Source organism: Zootoca vivipara, chromosome 2 (assembly GCF_963506605.1).
Source record: "Zootoca vivipara chromosome 2, rZooViv1.1, whole genome shotgun sequence".
Taxonomy (NCBI): domain Eukaryota; kingdom Metazoa; phylum Chordata; class Lepidosauria; order Squamata; family Lacertidae; genus Zootoca; species Zootoca vivipara.
In genome coordinates, this window is record NC_083277.1 from 93,937,696 (window position 1) to 93,956,188 (window position 18,493).

An 18,493-nucleotide genomic window follows, 5' to 3' on the forward strand; every position below is an offset into this window, starting at 1 on the left:
TCAATACTCTTACTTAATGGAATCACTGAGACGCCTTTCTAAAACCCCGACTGTCATTTCTAAGTAAAACACCAGTTGATACCAAAGGGAATGTAGTCCTTGGATAGACATATATTCACATCTGCATCCACAGGGACTCTGCTTGCATTTGTACATTACAGAATCCCTTCATAATATTTACTATCAAATGTGTTTGTTACAGTGTTCTTTTCTTCCACATCTATATTCATACCGACCAGGTGTGTCATCTGAAGTAGATGTGATTAGAATAACATAATTGAGCCATCTCTTTGAACATAATGTGAACTTCAGAAGCAATCAAGCTGATTGTAAGCAAGCCTCTATCTCTGGCCTCTGCAGAGAAAGAATCTTATGGATGGGGGAGGAGGACTCTTTTGAAAACGGGGGAAAGCCCAGCAAAATCTAGATGTAGACCGGCTTCCTCTAGGCCAGCTCAACACTTTCATTTCAATGCTTATTTTGCTACCTTCCTTTTAATTCCTTTTTCTCAGTTTGCCCCTAAAAGAAGACTGTGCATAAGCAAATATTTGGCCCAGGCGGTATGAAAAGTGAAATAATTCTCCCCCACAAACACACACAGACTTTTTCTCAAAGCCCTTTGACTGACTTTCTTGAAACAATTACAGAAACTCAAAATATCTCTGGCATTAAAATTGGACAAAAGGGAGATATAAAGGGGCATTCTAGGCTGCTGACACATTCTGATTTAACTACAAAGCCTCAAGATAAATACCAAGCAATGCTTTGAATAGCAGATGCTTTTGGAACCCATCCAGATTACAAAATTATCTGGACCAAGCTATAGCTATTACTAGATGTCTCGAGGGAAGCCTTCTAGCTAGGACTTGTGGACATAACATCTTTAAATAACCCTGCCTAATTAAGGCTTTCCCCCCCCTGGTACTGTATTTGGGGATCAGGTGATACATAGTAGATTTAGCCCATCAATCTGGAGGGGAGGGGAGCAGAGCGATTCCCTGTATTAAAAAAGAGATTCACATGTTCTCTAAACAAAACATAGATTTAACTGTGGAACAGAGAGGCAAGGATCAAGAATAAATTTGTCCTTGTTATCTGAACTGTTCTTACCTTGCTTGACAGGTAGTTTTCTCGTTCCTTAGTTCAGTTTGTCACTGAGCATTTTCATTACAATAGGAATTCTTCCACCTATTACCTGGGGCTAATGAGATTCCTAGCAGTGCTCATGACAATGCAGAATAGATTTTCCCCCCCACTTATTCCATTCAATTATACTGACCGGTCTAGTTTTTAGTGTCCAAATGACCATATAAGAAACTCACCTCTGCTTATTTTCTAAAGAAATGCTAAGACTCATAGAAGGAGCTAAGCAATTATGAATAGTGCTGAAGTGGGCGGGGGGGAAGTTCGCTGCTCCTTCTGGACATTGTTGCCAGTGTCAAATGGTGTCTGTGTGTCTGTGTGTCTGTGTGTGTGTTTTACAATTGCTTCAAAAGTGCTTAGCTATTCAGAAAGCATTGCCCTCCCTCTGAATTTAACAGTTTATGCCCTTGGTGATGTCAGCGTACTACCAGATTTGACCGGCTTAGTCAAATGCTGTGTGATATCATTTCATTTGCTGTATGAACCCCATTGTCTAGAATTGCTATGTTACTGATCCAGGAAAATGTTGCTGCTGTATAATTAGTAGAAAAATATGGTGCCAAAGCAGCAGCAGATAGGGGAGCTAATGGCAGTGAACCGGGTTGATAAAAGGTGAGCATTCACACACTAAGAGCTTTATCAGGAAATAATAATAATAATAATAATAATAATAATAATAATAATAACAATTTATTTATTTATACCCCATCCATTATATTTCTGCTTCCCCCCTCTACTCAGGAAAGCACAACTTTTGACTTGAAAATCAAAATGAGAGAATAATTTGAAAGCTTTAGTTATGACTGAGTTGGAAATAGGGACATGTAGGGAATATGTCTGGTTATCCAGCTTTTGCAGGTGGACTGGAGCTATTTTAAGGGGTGGAGCAGGTTTACTCCCTGCTTCTCATTCTCCACCATGCCTGGTGGGGGACAGACATCATCTGATCCAGCCACATATCTGACATTAGATGGAAAGGGCCAAAGCCCAGTGGTAGGGCACCTGTTTTGCATGTAGAAGGTTCAAGGTTCAATCCCTGGTATCTCCAGGTAGGGCTGGGTGTGGTCGTCGTCATCGTCCCCCAGAAACCCTGGAGATCAGCTGCCGGTCAGTGTAGACGGTGCTGAACTGTATGGACCAGTGGTCTGACTCAGTATCACATTCCTAATATGTGAGCAGGTCATAAATTCTCAGTGACAGGAAATTCATTTAATACTTCATTGTTAACATGCTAATTCATTTCATACAACTGCGTGCATATCAGGGGAAGAATGGACAAATAAACAACAATGCACAATTCGACTTTTCAGATCTGAAACAAGGAGGGATTTCCCAAATTGTGTCTAATATCCACACGCTCAAATTATTTGATATGTCTTGTATCTTTGCAATTGTCCCCTTGGGAACGGCGTGATTGGTTTCATCTCGTGTGCCTTAATTTGCTTTCCTAGCAGACTGTGGCTTTGCATCTTTGTGACCTGACCCACATAATAACATGAGCAAATTAGAGTTTTGTTTGGCTTGATTATTTCATTCAGTCATTTTCTCCTCGGTGCATTTGGTCATTCTGCTCAATGAGAGCCTATGAGAACGTTGCTTGCAAACTCCGAGATTAAGTTGTAATCAGAATTATTGTTCCCATCACTTCCCATGTGGGAATCTGCCCCTATATTTTACCTGTAGAATCTGTCCTTATATAACATGAAAACCAATCCATTGAGAAAAGGTAAAACCTAGCCACTCTTGTGGGTTCTGTTATTTGTTACTCTTCTCTCACAGAGGAGTATATCGTATATTAAAGAAAATGCTTGTCCATCTTTCCCCAGAGATTCCTTCTTGCTGCCTTTATGTTAGCTGTGTGCTATTTTTCCTATCGAGTTGTTTCTTGACAGTTTTGATACTATCTGAGATTGAGAGACAATTATATTTATTCTTTCTTAGCTGCTATGTCTGCATTTTCCACCCAGTGACTTACTTTTAAAGTGCCGCTGCCGTGCTGGAGTGGTCTTTAAACTGATACTGTGCACAGCAGTGCATATCTCTACAATAAATTTCTCTCAATCTATGCCCCGCCAGACACCCATCTCTTTACGCTGCTTGTGTAAGTGGAGGAGCCTGCCTGTACTGTAAGATACCATTAATCCATTCTTGAGCAACACAGCATGAGTGACATCTCCGCGCCGTCAGATTAATTGTTTTAGTCCTTGTTTTAAGGCCAGGATGTCCAATTCAGAGACGGCCTCCAGCTAGCAGCCTGCAAGATATTTTCAGGGCTGATGGGCAAGGGTGGGAATTAAAGTATCATAAGAGCTCTTCACCTGTCTATTTTCCTCGTTATAGATTATGGTTTTGAATGGCTGCTGCAGCCACTTGGAGGAGCTGATTGGTGTCTCATTGTATTTTCAATTTTTGTCTCTCTCTCTCTTTCTCTTTAAGAGTAAAAAGGACCGTATGAAGGCTTGGATAAGGGCACGCCTCCCCACCTGGTGCAAAGAAAGAGATTCCTGGTCTATCTACATCTTTGCTCCTCAGTCTAAGTAAGGCAACTTAGTGTGATTGATAACACTGTGGCAGGCAGGGCTCCAGGATTCTGTGCTCAAATAAATATTTGCAGAGCATGGCAGTTGTAGAATTCCCTCAGACTTAACAGTTGCAAGGGGAACCGGAAAAAAATTGTTGCCAGCTGAAAGATTTGAACTTGTGCTAATGTCCAATGGCTGCCAGCACCCAGCACCTCTTGAAATCAATTATTACATTTTGTAGCATTAGCTGCTGGCCATCAATGCTAACAACATTGTGAAGGGGCAGTGGGTGGTATCCAATTAATACTTGTTTCGTCAGCGCAAGGATTTCAGCTTGTGCAACAAAATAGATTCTGAGGTTTCTCCAAACCCTCCAGAGCAGATTTGAGGAGTGTTTGTGGCACTAACAGGGAACTTCTATTGTATAAGCAGAAATCCTTCCACTGGCATAGTGAGTTAGTTGGATACCGCCCTCTAGCTCAAAGGTAGAGCACTTGTTTTATGTGTGGAAGATGCCCTGATCTCTGGCAACTCCAGTTAAAAGGATCAGGTACCGAGTGATGGGACCCTGGAAAACTCCTACCTGTCAGAGTAGATCATTCTGGCAAGAGTGTGATCCTTTAACATTCATTCATATAGCCAGAAACAACAGCAAGAGAGACTAAAGCGATTACATGCAGGGATTAGTGTTTGCAAACCGAAACATTTGCTTTAACAAAAATAATTATAATTTTTGCTGCAGTTGCTATTAACAAGTGCATCTTATGTGTGACTGTTTTCTGCTTTCCACTCAATAAACCCTCGCAGTGCTGTTGTTTTATAAGTCAACTAGTAAGGAATTCTGCGTTAGATAGATGCAAGGTCTCCTCCCTACAGTACCTCTGTAGCATCAGCCATACATTTTGGGACTGGTAGCAGTAGTGATTTTAATGTGATTTCAGTAAGTATAATTGTTTGAATTCCACCCCTTATTTTTCCTTTGCTCATTGGCCTTTCATACTCTCAGTTGCTACCCCATCTTCTCAAGAAATACAGATTCCACAGAGGAATGTGATTTTTTAAATGCATAATCATATAAATTAATTACCCCCCCCCCAAAAAAAATACACACACACAGGCTGGAATGGAACATATAATTTCCATAGTAAGTTGTGCTTATAGATAGATCAAAAGGCTTCTGGGGCACAAGAGCTGCCAGGATCACCAAGACTGGGCTAAATGAAATAAGGGGAGGACATAGGTTCTGGAAGAGGCGGTGGTGGGCTGTTTGTGGACATGTATTCATTTGCTGCAGTGATTTAGGGGAAGGCATAGCTCAGCACTAGACTGTATGCAAGAGGCCTCAGCTTAAGTCTCTGGCATCTGCACCCATGGCTGGGAAAGACACTGTTCTGAAGCCCTGGAGAGCTACTGTAAGCCTGTATGCACCAAGGATGGCTGAGATGTTGGACTCCAACCCCCGTCTGCTGCAGCCAGCATAGCCAATAGTCAGGGATGATAGGAGTTCTGGAGAATCGCAAATTCACCATCCCTGGCATAGAGAGTAACGAGCTCAATTGGCTAATGAGGTGACATTATAAGGCAGATTCCTAACCTTTTTCAGGAATAGGAGGAGGGGTTGGTTATCTCCTCTCTTTCCTGCGATGCAAGAAGAATTGAAGAAACATCATCATGCAGGGAAACTGACCTGTTTCAACTTGAGCAAAATTCTTATTTCTGGAATACTACAAAGTGCATCACAGTCATTTTGCCATATGGCGATGCACTCCTGGAGCCCTGTCCTGCTTCATGTGAGACTTTTCTGCACGTGTGTTTACAGTCCGTTACAAATGTAGTAATGTTTGTCTAACACCCTATTGACCTCTTCCATCAAGATATTCCAGTCTTTAAATATAAACCAAATTAGATATGGTGCTGGGAGATGATTAATATATCCCATGGAGATTTTAAAGAGGTAAATCCCGTGCAGATCAGATTGGAACAGAATAACCGGGGGCAAGGGCATTAACCCTTTCCTGATCTTCATTGCCCCTCCCCAATATTCTTTTTGCCTCAGAGGGGGTGGGCAGATGGGACATACAGGTGCCATTCATTCATTCATTTTAAACAATATATAAATTTGCTCACATCTGAATATATCAGAGCACTGTACAGAAAACAAACAAACTATACACCAAAAAATATACACCAAAAGCAATGCAGTTAAATAACAATGCAATGCTGAAGATAATTAATGGACAATAATTTTTAGCATTTAGTCAGAAAAGGCTTAAGTAAACAAATGAGAAAATCTGGAGCATGCATCTGAAAGTAGATTGTTTGGAGCAGGCATCCCCAAACTGCGGCCCTCCAGATGTTTTGGCCTACAACTCCCATGATCCCTAGCTAACAGGACCAGTGGTCAGGGAAGATGGGAATTGTAGTCCAAAACATCTGGAGGGCCGAAGTTTCGGAATGCCTGGTTTGGAGCATGCGTTTTCCCAGACCCTGTGCAGAAAATTAAATTGAAAGTGCCCTTCACTTGAACATGCAAAAAATTTGCTTTTTGAATGTGCAAGGGTACCTCAGAACACACACACACCATTTCTGCATGGTTGGTTAATCTGGCCATGTCTTTGACAAGGCAAGTCTAGAGCAGTGATGCATTCAGGCACACGGTGGGCAGCCTCTTCTGCAATAAGTCATTTAGCATCAGGAGCTCATTAATAATCCTATTGCACCCAATGCAGAAACACTGCCAGACTGATTAGCCATCAACAGTAGAGGCCAAGTAGAAGGAGTCCAGGCGAGAGTGGTGTACAGAGCCACAGCAGACAGCCTCCTTTATCAACTCACAAGAACTATTAATTGATTCATTGACTGATTGATTGGTACATTCCTTGTGGCCCACTAGCAGTTTTCTCAGGCATGTAATTCTGGGATAATAATAAGGTATAACAAACAACTTTTATTTAAAAAAAAAGTGTGATGTTCCCAACAGAAGGTCTTTCTGAGAGTGAAATGCCTTGAAATAAGCTTTGCTAGGGAAAGTTTGAGAGAAGAATTACGCCAACAAATCTCTGTTCCTGAACAATTTGAAATATCTGCAGTTATATTCTAATGAAAGAAATGTGTAAGAGTGGGGATTCAGTTTCCCAAAAGTGGGGGTTAGGGGGGAGAGGGGATTGTTTCAGACATTTGGTTTAGAAAGAAATGTCATTCTGCATGCTTACGGCTTGTGATGACAACTAATTCCCAAGTCTTCTTTTCCCCTTCCCTTTCCTAGATTCCGTGTGATATGCAATAAAATCATTACTCACAAGATGTTTGATCATATTGTCTTGGTAATCATCTTTCTGAACTGCATCACCATTGCGATGGAACGTCCCAAAATTGAGCCACACAGTGCTGTGAGTAGTAGCCAAGCCTCATTGCTTCCTGATGGTTACCACCTTGCTGAGCAAACCAAGCAGATGTTGTATTCTTAGCAATGTCTGCTCTTGCCTTCAATCTCTTTAGCCATGCTGTTGGGTAGGGGCTAATCTCAGCTGGCTAAAGGTGAATGCATGCGTTTAAGTTAAAATACTGGGTCTTGTACTGGTTTTACCAAGAGATCAAAGCACCTGTGGGCAATCACCTCAGCAATCACCTCTCTCTTTGGTGATCTAGAGATGATCCTATTTCATGAACAGTCTGAAGGCTGCCGCACTTTTCCTGTAGCTTTTGTAACATCACAAGAAAGTCACACTGGAAGAATGAATACAGTTCCTCAAGGAGAAAACTTTCTTTTTCAACATCACTTGCAGAATTTTGCTTTGTGCAACCTTAAGAGTCTTGTGGCACCATAAAGCCCCTTTTTTGCATAATCTTTCACTGACTAGAGCTCAGTTCATATTCATTCATATTTCATTATTGGGTATATTAAATGCAGAATAGTTACTATTTGATAACTTCATTGTTTATGACAAAGGGCAGAATTTAAATTTATTGAATGAATAAATGAATCAAAATAAAGATTGCACTCCATGCATCTGATGAGGTGAGTTCTAGTTCACTGAATCATTTGCTGTAATAAAAATGTGTTGGTCTTTAATGCACAAGACTCTTTGTTGCCCTTCTAATATGACCGTTTCACACATCTAAATGGTATTTTCAAAATGCTTTGCTTCACTTCTGCAATTCCTCCACATGTTGAGAAATTCATGGCAGCCTTCCTAAGATAAGCTTTTTTAGGAGGAGAGGGGGCTAGAGACATCGTATCGTCCTAATAATATGTTTCCACCCCTCACCGTACAAATGTACATATTTGAGCAGGCATTATGGGGTCACAGAAGCAAGCACACAAGCAGTGCTACTATCTAAGCAACATCAGCACCAAACTTTTACTTTCAGTGCTAAGGCAAAACTGCCTTCAATTCCCACCCTGGCAAATCCTGTTCATCGGCTGCCTAGATCCAGCAACATGGTGGCACATCTGGCCATTACAGATGCACAGCTGACCTCCAGATTTGCATTTATGTGGAATTAGCTGCTGCTTGTCCTTATTCCGTGCTCTGCTCTTGGATTTAAGCATTGTGGTTTATAACAAGTCGAGGCCTCATCAGTTTATTATTGGCTGTGGCTTATTCATTTTTTAGTTCTTCACCTGCACGCTGTTACTTTGAGCAATAAATGCCCCTTCCCAGCAGTGGGTGCAAAGGGGCTTTCCTTGCTTTTGCCCCTGTCAAGTTGTCTTTTATTCCACTCTGTAATATCCAAAAGCAACAGCCATGTGCCGAAGATATCAAAGTAAGAACACCCCCCCTTTTTTTTGTGGCATCCTATTTCCCAAGGCAGAATCAGCTTGTTTTAATACTTGACACAGCTATGGCATCTGTCACAGTTTTCTTCTTCAATAAACATTCAAACTCTTTTGCTTTCTTGGTGTAATGTTGGGTTTTGGTCCTTTCCATCTGTTCTGCATTGGCATTTACGGGGGGTGGGGGGTGGCACAGCGCAAAGGAAGGAAAGGAATAGCTCTATTTTGCACTTCTTTTTCTCCTCTTTGTTTTGATAGGAACAAACATCTTCATTCTGGTTCCCTGCAACATTTGTTTTGATAGATTTGCATAATTGGGTTCCCCCTCCCCAATCAGATCTTCATAGCAACAGTGCCTGTTTGTCTGTCAATCAGATTCTAACCAGATAAAGCATATTAATCTGACTGTTCTATTATTTTATTTCAGTTTCTTACCGCCTGATCCTATGCATGTTTGCTTGGACATAAGCCCCACTGAATTCAATGGGATTACATCCTGGTGAGCATGCTTAGGATTTGCAGCTTCCGAGAGGCAAAAAGAGGGGCTGATAAACAAAACACACAACTGTTGGGGGGCTTCTATAGCATTGTCAAATACTATTCTGGCTGCACCCCTCTAGAATCATCTTCCTTTAGCTTAAAATGGGAGCTGAAAGCAAAGAGTATTTTTCAAATGGTCAAATCCATTCAAATTACTGAAATTCAAACCATCAAGGAATCGGTGTCAGTTTCAGACATCTTATTTGGGCTTTAATGAATTAAAAACAGAATATAAATTCAAACTTGGCAAGTTAGTTAAAATGCACCCATTTGAATGCTCTGGAGTTCTATTAAATTTGAATATGAAATGACAGTTTTAGTTATTGAAAGGCTTTAAAGTCGAAGTACCGGCAACTGAAATTTCTGTGTTTTGAATTGAAGCCATCCATACAACTTAATGGCATGTTTGGCTGCTGTACAAATGATAGGTTTTATTGTCATGGACGAATGTCTGTTAGGAGTCCAACTGGTGTCACAAAACAAGCAAGAGCTTAAAATAGATTTTCGGTTTTCATACCCAAACCATCAGGGCCAGATATTTTGCTACCTGGAACAAAGGATAAGATGGCACCCCTCCCAATTCCACAACCGAAAGCCAAATAAATTGATACCGATAACATCTACTACCACACTGGAGAGTAGCATGGCAGAGTAGCTGGTCCAGAAGAGGCCATGTAGCAACAGAACAAAATGGCTTGAGGCTCAGGAAGGACAATCACAAGATGATAATGCTTCCCCAGGGCAGCTGCCACCTTAGCCAGTTGCCTCACCCTGACTAATGATAGGGCCAGCCCTATAACCCATGTTGATGAAGCTACCACACAGGGTGTCATTTCAAAACATGTTGCAGTTAGTCATTAGAAGCAGCTGCATCAAAAACTAGTCCTACACTCTTTTTGTGTGCTTCCTTGGTAATAAACCTTACTGAGCTTAGTGGGACTTGCTTTCAGATAAGCATGCACTGGAGATCAAGCTTTCAGACCCAAGATATTCCTTCTTCCAGTGTTAAGGCTGTGAGCATCATTGCTTATGGAGCCAAAACAGCTCCACACAGGAGGGAGGTTATCAGCAGGATTGGTGAGGAGAAAACCCAAAGCTTGCAGTAGTACAAAAAATCTTTAAAGGGAGTGAAGACTCAGTAGCATGCACAGTAGGTACTGGGGGTGGGGGTGGACAGACAGTGGGAAGGGAGAATAGAATGGAATAGAGCAGCTGTAATCCTAATCAGGAGCACTCCTGACTACAGCATTTTGAAACAATTCCACCCTGTGTTCCACTAAAGCTCTCTCTTTTCTGGGTCACAAAATCTGTGTCCCATAGATTTCAAGGAACTACCTCCAGATGTGTGCCTTTGTAGCTTAGCCACTTCACACTAAGAAAGATTTCCATAACTGGTAAAGCACATAATTTTGTTTTAAATGATTGCGTGACCCACAAAGAACTGTGGCATGAAAACAAATTTAAGTTTCTGCTTTTTCTTTCCTTTCTTTTTACTTCCCCTCCCCCCATCCACAGAAACTGAACATGTGTGTTAGTTAGTTAATAAAATGTGCTCTTCATTAAGGCTGGGAGTTTTCAAACTTTTGTCAAATGGGGCTTCACATGAATGCCTTTCCAACTATTAAAGTAAAAACGTTCTTTTAATGAGCGAGCAATCATTGACACTGTTCTCTATTAACTTTCTTTATAAAACAATTCTTACATGAGTGATTTGGATAGGGCAAGAGCTATTTTGAGCTTGTGGGCCACTATTAACTTTCAGATGCTTTTCTTAAAAAAAAAATCCCTGTATTGCATGTTGTCGGGGAGGTTATTAGGAAACAAACTGACATCTGGTTTGGTTGAATTTAGCAATTGTTCTTTGCATGCAGGACCTATGAAAGAATTAGCCGTTTTAAGAGTAAATAGTCATAGGATTTCAAAATGGTGCCTGCCAGCACACAGAATCCAGAAGAAACCACGCAATATCAAACAGGCATCAGCGGGCAGTGAATAGGGACAGGGTGCTGACCTGGCCTCCAGTTGCCCATATCGATGCTGTATACCAGGACTGAAAGCAGGAGGGGTGAGGCATTGGTGAGGTCAGCATGGTGCAGATGCACTGGTGGAGCCAATCTGGTGTTCCCACCGTATTATTCACACCGTGCCAACCTCACAACCACCTTGTCCCTCCCCATCTCTGTCCTGGTATGCAGGAGCTATGAAGGCAGCTGGAGGCCGGGTGGGTGCCATTGCCTCCATCCACTACTGGACAGAGGTCTTTTATCTGGCATTTTATTTCAGGGAGAAATAAGGTTGCCCAGGTACAAAAGAGGATAAGTGTGTGTGTGGTTCCTGCAGCTCCAGTGGTTGTGGAGAAGAGGGCTTAGATCTGGGGGGGGGGGGGGGGGCGGCGCACGGGAAATGTGAGGATAAAAGATGGGCATGGAAAAAGTTTTTGAAGTGGGGCTGGAGTGGTGTTGATCAGAAGTGTCAAGTAGGGCAACCAGGAAGATTAAATGGGGAAGCAGGGGGTGGGGTGGAGAAAGGCATGCCCCCTGAAGCTGAAGAACAGAGAAGCAGCTGAAGCTTTTGCTCAGAATTTGTTCTCAAGGTCATGGAGGATAAGGCTATCCATGGCTACTAGCCACGATGGCTATGTCCGCTCTCCACTTTTGAAAGCAGTGTTGCTGGATAGTACAAGTTGGGAGATTGCTGTTTCGCTGAGGCCCTTCTTGCTGGCTTCCTGTAGGCATTTTAATGGCCACCGTAAGAACAGGATGCTGGTCTAGATGGGCCTTTTCTTGTGTTATGTGTAGACTAGCAGGGCGCTTCTTGTGTTCAGAAGGATAGTCTTTGAATTCAAGTGTGAGAAAGCTGAATAAGTTTTGGATTGAAAGTGACCAACTCAGACAGGATGGAAGAGAGCTGGACCATGAGAGCTGGCTTGCAAAAGGATTTCAGTAGTCCTTTACATTAGTGTTGGGAGTGGGGGGGCAGTGTAAAACCCCCTAAAGGGAGTCAGGGCTCATATACTAACTTCTCCATGGAACAGACTTCTTGCCTAGAAACCAAAATAGGTATTACTTGAGCTTCAGTCGTCTATAGCAATTATTCTTTGCCTTCCAGAGATGTGTATTTTCTAACCGCCTCAAGCCGGTTCTCTTGCTGTCCCAGATCCAGCCAGCCTGTCACCGCAGTGGGGGAGGGAGGGAGGGAGCACTGCCTCTAGACAATGTGCAATCCCTTTCTGAGAATTCTCTCTGTGGTCTGCAGAGATTACACTCTAAAATTGCTGCATGCTTCCCGCAAAGGAGTCTAATATTCCAAACCTTTTCTGACTGCTATTAATATTTTATCTGCAGCCCTTAAAGCAGGACCTTATCCAGTCCTCCAGCAGCTCGTCTGCATGGCATGCTTGCTGACCTTGTAGAGACCCATTTTTTGTGCAGTACTCCGAAGAAGGCGGGGAATGTTTTCCTGGTGAAGAAGCTTGTGTGGTCACAGCAGCAACCTGCAAGATTTGATTAATTACAGAGGCCAGCCTGGAAAAGTGGCTATTAACTGATTCCCGAGTCATTCTCCACACATCGTGATCTATCATGTTTTGAGTTTTGAACAGCATTTTTATCTCAGAGGCCTCGTCTTCTCCCTAAGCATAATCAGAGATTGCAAAGAGATTAGTCCAGGCATCCCCAAACTGCGGCCCTCCAGATGTTTTGGCCTACAACTCCCATGATCCCTAGCTAACAGGACCAGTGGTCAGGGATGATGGGAATTGTAGTCCAAAACATCTGGAGGGCCGAAGTTTGGGGATGTCTGGATTAGTCAGAAGTGTGATGTCTTTAATTATTATCATTGCAAAGTCTCGTTTCCACTAGCTACTTCTGTGATCATTTGTAAATGTGATCCAGAGAGGATCCTTAGCCACCCCTGGGGAACCTATGGACTTTGACTAAGCTATAGGGGTGTCAGGTTAGGCTTGGATTTCCCAGGTACCCTTCGGGAAAATGTGGAGCATAATGAATGGAGGTTTTTATGAAAAATGAATTAAACAAGGACTGTAATGCAGTGGTATGTAATAGCTAAATGCTAACATCCCCTGAAGGTCACAGACAACTTTAGGCAGCTATATCAGCCTTCCTCTACCTGGTGCCTTCCTAATGTTTTGAAGTTCAGCTCCCATCATCTCTTACCTAATGCTTGCTACCATGGAAGAGAGAGTTGGAATCCAAAACATCTGGGGAGTACCAGGTTTGAGGAAGACTGAATTAGAGAAAGGACAAAGTTTGTTTCTGTGTTCATTGCTAATTGAGGTTCAGCTGTGTACATTGCTGGAAATTAGTAGCTTGGCCTCATGTGCTCAAAGGTAACCCAAGTGTGGGCCCTGGGTTGATACTGCTTGAAACTTGCATTGTTTTTATTTGCTTCATTTCATATCACTCCTATAATTTCCTTTCAACTTGTACATTTGTAAATTTATTAAATGAAAGCACAAGAATCTGTTTTTCTCTCTCACTCCATTGACTCTCCTGAACTACACCTTAAATGTAGAGAAAGGAAGAAAATTCACAGGACTTGGGTCAAAAGAAAAAGGATACTCGCACATATTTCAGATTCCCTTCACACATGTGGATTAGGAAACCCAGCTCTGCGCGAACAGCAGGCATAGAGGAAACTGAGGTGGACAGCTGTGGTAATGTGGCAGATAGGAGGGCGGGATCTAGATTTTCCTCCCCTTGCAAGAACTGCTTTGCATGCCTACCTCCAGAAAGCTGGTGCTCAGCTTGTTCGTAAAACAATGATGGTACCAAGACTCTCAGCAATGTGTTTAATATGTCCTGAATGTTACATGGGATGCACAACAGCCTCACACAACACACACTATTTCTGGTGCCTTCCACTTTCTATCAGGCACTTCCATGTATTCTGGAATTCTTAGTACAAGTAAAAAGATGTCACTGCTCATTCTAGGCATATAGGGAAAGATGTGAGATTGTACTGTGGGAAAATGGTTTGCAGTGCATATCCCACCTCAGTGTACAAGAGAGGCAGCAGCTGTCCATGGTACTAACACAGATAAAAGTGCATGAGAAAAGCAAAGCGGCTTTCACAAAATTAAATCTTATTCTGCACATATTTGGACTAGTTTCTCCTTTGATAGCAAATGTTGTGGGTATTTCGGCATGAAAGCAAGAAACCATTTAGCAGCTCCCAGGTATGTTAATATGCACAGCTTGGAAAATGAGATTAAAATATTGCATCTCTCTCTCTCTCTCTCTCTCTCTCTCTCTCTCTCTCTCTCTCTCTCTCTCTCTCTCTCTTTTTAAATAGGAACGAATTTTCCTCACACTCTCCAACTATATTTTCACAGCAATCTTCCTGGCTGAAATGACCATCAAGGTAAATTACCCTTTGGCCTTCTGGCCTCGCCCTGAATCCTCATGAAACACATCTTTCCTACCTGCTGTGTTGTTTTAATATTCAATTGGGAGCCGCCCAGAGTGCCTGGGGAGACTCAGCCAGATGGGTGGGGTATAAATAATAAATTATTATTATTACTGAACTCATTTCATCAGTATAAGCTCTATGCCAGTATGCACATGTCCTGTGAAAACGGGCTCCCCTACTGCGACATCCCAGCATGCCCATGCAAAAGAGTGTTTGGAACTCATATGCACTCATTGAGTTCTAAACACTTAAGTTACATGTTTGTAGCAGCTAATTGAGCAAGAATAGAAACCAGTGGTGCTCCAGATGGTGCTGGACTACAGTTTCCATCATCCCTTTTCCTTGGCCATGCTTGCCTGGCCTGATGGGAATTGGAATCCAACAACATGGGGAGCCACAAGTTCCTCATCCCTGTTAACAGAGGTTGGCTAGTGGAGTGTGTACTCCCATCTGTTGACCTTTTGAACCACAGAACTGAGACCCTGTGCAGCAGCTTGCCATGTAACCCAAATGAAGACCAAGCACCTTCCACAAGGGCTCGTTTTCGACATCTCTGTTTGTATCTGCTATATGCTCTTTTAAGAGATTTACCATTCAGGCCTGCTTGCCTCTGAAAAGGCCAGAGTTTTAAATGCTCAGCTGAAACTTTCTAACTTGCTGGGAATTGGTGGGGATGTCACCAGTGGGTAGGAAGAAATGCTTCCAACAAATCTAGCATGTGTGAAATTAGCAACCTTCCAATGTTACATTTTAGATGTTCTTCTGACCTTGTTGCACCTGAAAATGGTTTGAAAGCCTTGTGGCTCAGGATAGCATATGCTCAGCAGCTTCCTAACCATTTATATCTGCAGTCAGCTGTAAAAAAATATTAATCGTGTGTGCCCTTCTTTTATCTCATTCCTATACATTATTGCAGACACTTTTGCGCAATTAGGTTTTAACTGCATTAAAAATACATCAGCTGTTAAAGGCACAATCTGGGATGTTTCTGCATAGTTATTTTTTATGAACCTTACATTATAACACTTTGTAGGATTGGCTTAGTTGTGTTTCTATAACTGGGAAGCCAATGCATTTGCAGTCTCGTATCTGTAAACAATGCCTTCAACATATTGACTCAATTAGTCATCTTTTGTTGCAATTTTGACATCTTGACAGGTGGTGGCATTAGGCTTGTGCTTTGGTGAGAAGGCATACTTGAGAAGTAGTTGGAATGTGCTGGACGGGGTGTTGGTTCTCATCTCAGTGGCTGACATCCTGGTTTCGATGGTTTCCGATAGCGGCACAAAAATCCTTGGAATGCTAAGAGTCTTGAGGCTACTGCGAACTCTCAGACCGTTAAGGTAAGGAAACTACAGAGGGTTATGTGGAATGGTCAAAGGATGTTGGGCTGGGTGTGGGAAACGATGGATCAAGTAGGTAATGGAAAGAAATAAAGGTGCTCTTGGAGAAATAAGGAGTGGAAGGACACCTATACTGGGGCAACATACCATTAAATGTTTGCAGGTGAAATCTATACTTGAGAGAGTGCCACAGGCCTCAACAGAGATGCTAGAGGCACAGCACACCACTTCAGGATGCTGTGGCAAAAGCAGTCTGTTGCTCATGCTAAATAATAAATTGAATTTGTATGAATAGGAACTGTCTGTCTCACAGTGGATACACATGACCAGATATGTGGGCTTTTTTTGTTTAATTGATAGTCCCTTCCTTATGTTGTCAACTGCCCTGTGATTGTTGTAAATTATTGTGACAGTTTTAATGTAAACAAAATTATTTTCTGACAAGTCTTCAGTTAATAATTATAATAAAAATATTTAGCATGCACCTGAAAGAGTAGTTTGTTGGATAATGCCTTAGGTCAGATGGTAGCGAATTCCACACTGTGGTGGATGCAAGGCTAATACTGTAGTAGGAGCTCTTAGTACTCCCAAGAAGTCCTCTACCATCAAATGTAATAGCCAAGCAGGGTTGTAAAGGAAGAAGTTGTCTCTCAGGTGGCTGGGTCCCAAGTTGTTTAGGCTGTGTGTGTATACAAGTAACAACACCTTGAACCTGCCTGTGCAGCTGCTTCAACAAAAGTGTAATATGTTGTCTTGGGTTTTCCTTCTGCTGAAATAATGTTTTTGGGGGACAGATGAGTGATCAAGACTGCTGTTACAACTAACATGCTTCTCCCTGGATGATTAGGCGCTTGTTTACTGAGGTCTGTTGACAACTTGCATTAAAGCACTCCCAAAAGACCCTGTTTAAAGGAAGAGAGGAGGAATTCCAAGTGTTGTTTGTAGAGAACTTTCTGAGGTGCTGTGCCGTTAACTACTTATTTAGATTTTTTTATGCTACCCTTCCACAAAGTGTTCTGAGAAGTTTATAAAAGTTATGAATCGGTTAAATAAAGACATAATAAAATAACAATAATAAAAACAATATCACTGCAGCCAATACAAGATCATAGGGACATAGGGAACTTCCTACTGAGTCTATTTGTCCATCAAGCTCAGTGTTGTCTACACAGATGGGTAGAGGCTCTTCAGGGTTTTAGGCAGGGGGCCTCACCCAGCCCTACCTAGAGATGCTGGGAACTGAACCTGGTACATTCTAAATACAAAGGAGATGCTCTACCATTGAGCTACATCCCTTCCCCCAATCATTGGAGGGGGTGGATAATTACTGTGAAATATCTAAGATGCATATAACTTTTTTTTAAAAAAAGACTTGCAAAATAAAAATATATTTACCTGGTGCTGGAAAGACCACAGTGTAGGTATCAAGCAGGCCTCTCGGGGGCGGGGGCATTCTATAACCAAGACACCACCACCAAAAAGGCCCACTCCTTAGTAACCACACATCTTATTTGGTGGAGGCATCTGGAGTAGAACCTCTAATGAAGATCTTAAGGCATATGCAGAAAAAGGTGAGCCTTCCACTAGCATGGCCCCAAGCCATTAAGGAGATTAAAGAATAATATTAGTACCCTGAATTCGGCACAGGAATATATTGAAGCCAGTGCAGATGTTAAGGTCCTGATGTGGTAATTAACGTTTTCACTGCCCTATATTGGAGCAGCTGAGTTTCCAGACTGTTTCCACAGTTAGCCCCATGTATAACACATTGTAGTAATCCACCAGCCCCTTGTAAATCTGGATTAAGGTAAAGGTAAAGGGACCCCTGACCATTAGGTCCAGTCACGGATGACTCTGGGGTTGCGGCGCTCATCTCGCTTAACTGGCCGAGGGAGCCGGCGTACAGCTTCCGGGTCATGTGGCCAACATGACTAAGCCGCTTCTGGTGAACCAGAGCAGCGCACGGAAACGTAATCTGGATTACTTGGAACTAATTTTTTTTTCCTTCCTGGCTGCTATTGCCAGAATCAAATACAAGAGAAATCAACATTTAAAATGTATTCAGAATAATTGGGGGTGGAGTGGGGATTGAATACTATTCTGTCCTGGCTTTGGCTTCCAAAATAGATGTATGAATTATTCACTCTTCATAACACTACGCTACAAGTCATTTTTCGTGGCTCTTTTCTATCATATTAACACTTCTCTGAGTGTTGAAGGCAAATCTGAATTTCCCTCACTTTGTGACAAGTGCTCTGATCAGACTAGTAGGCTTAAAGCTGGCAAATGTGTTCCAGCCGATATGAGACTGACAGGTGTTTAGGATGGAGCTGTCTGCATGGTGCAAGTTTAGCAGAAAAAATTGAGACTGCTGAGGCTAGCAGAACTGGGAAATACTCCAGGGATTAGATGGGGAGGTATGCTTTGGAAGGGGGAGTAACACATGCCCTGACTTCAATTTTCCTCATTTGTCTTAGCTTAAAACCATTCTCACTACAGCCTCAGGTAGCTGAAATGGATGAGTTATTTGCATGGATTTGTGGGAGAGCTGGATCTCATTCCTGAAGGAATGCCAACAAACGCAGCCTCCCCATTCCCAAATATTAGTGCTAACTCTAACAGGTCAGCCTCAGCTGCCCCCCCCCCCCACAACCTCTTGGATACCATTGAGCTTCTGTTCCTGCCTACCACCTCCGTGGTCTCTGATCCACCACACTATTAATTTAGAGCCAAGAAGC

General features: G+C 42.3%; 1 protein-coding gene across 10 annotated transcripts in view; it reads left to right on the top strand.

Annotated features, from left to right (window-relative positions):
- Positions 1 to 18,493, top strand: part of CACNA1G (calcium voltage-gated channel subunit alpha1 G) — a 177,558-nt gene that overhangs the window by 91,837 nt on the left and 67,228 nt on the right. For all 10 annotated transcript variants that reach the window (XM_060271874.1, XM_060271876.1, XM_035104358.2 and 7 more), the window contains 4 exons: positions 3,580 to 3,680; positions 6,931 to 7,054; positions 14,296 to 14,364; positions 15,571 to 15,755. In XM_060271874.1, the coding sequence (XP_060127857.1) occupies positions 3,580 to 3,680; positions 6,931 to 7,054; positions 14,296 to 14,364; positions 15,571 to 15,755 (479 nt within the window). The remainder of the gene's footprint in view (positions 1 to 3,579; positions 3,681 to 6,930; positions 7,055 to 14,295; positions 14,365 to 15,570; positions 15,756 to 18,493) is intronic.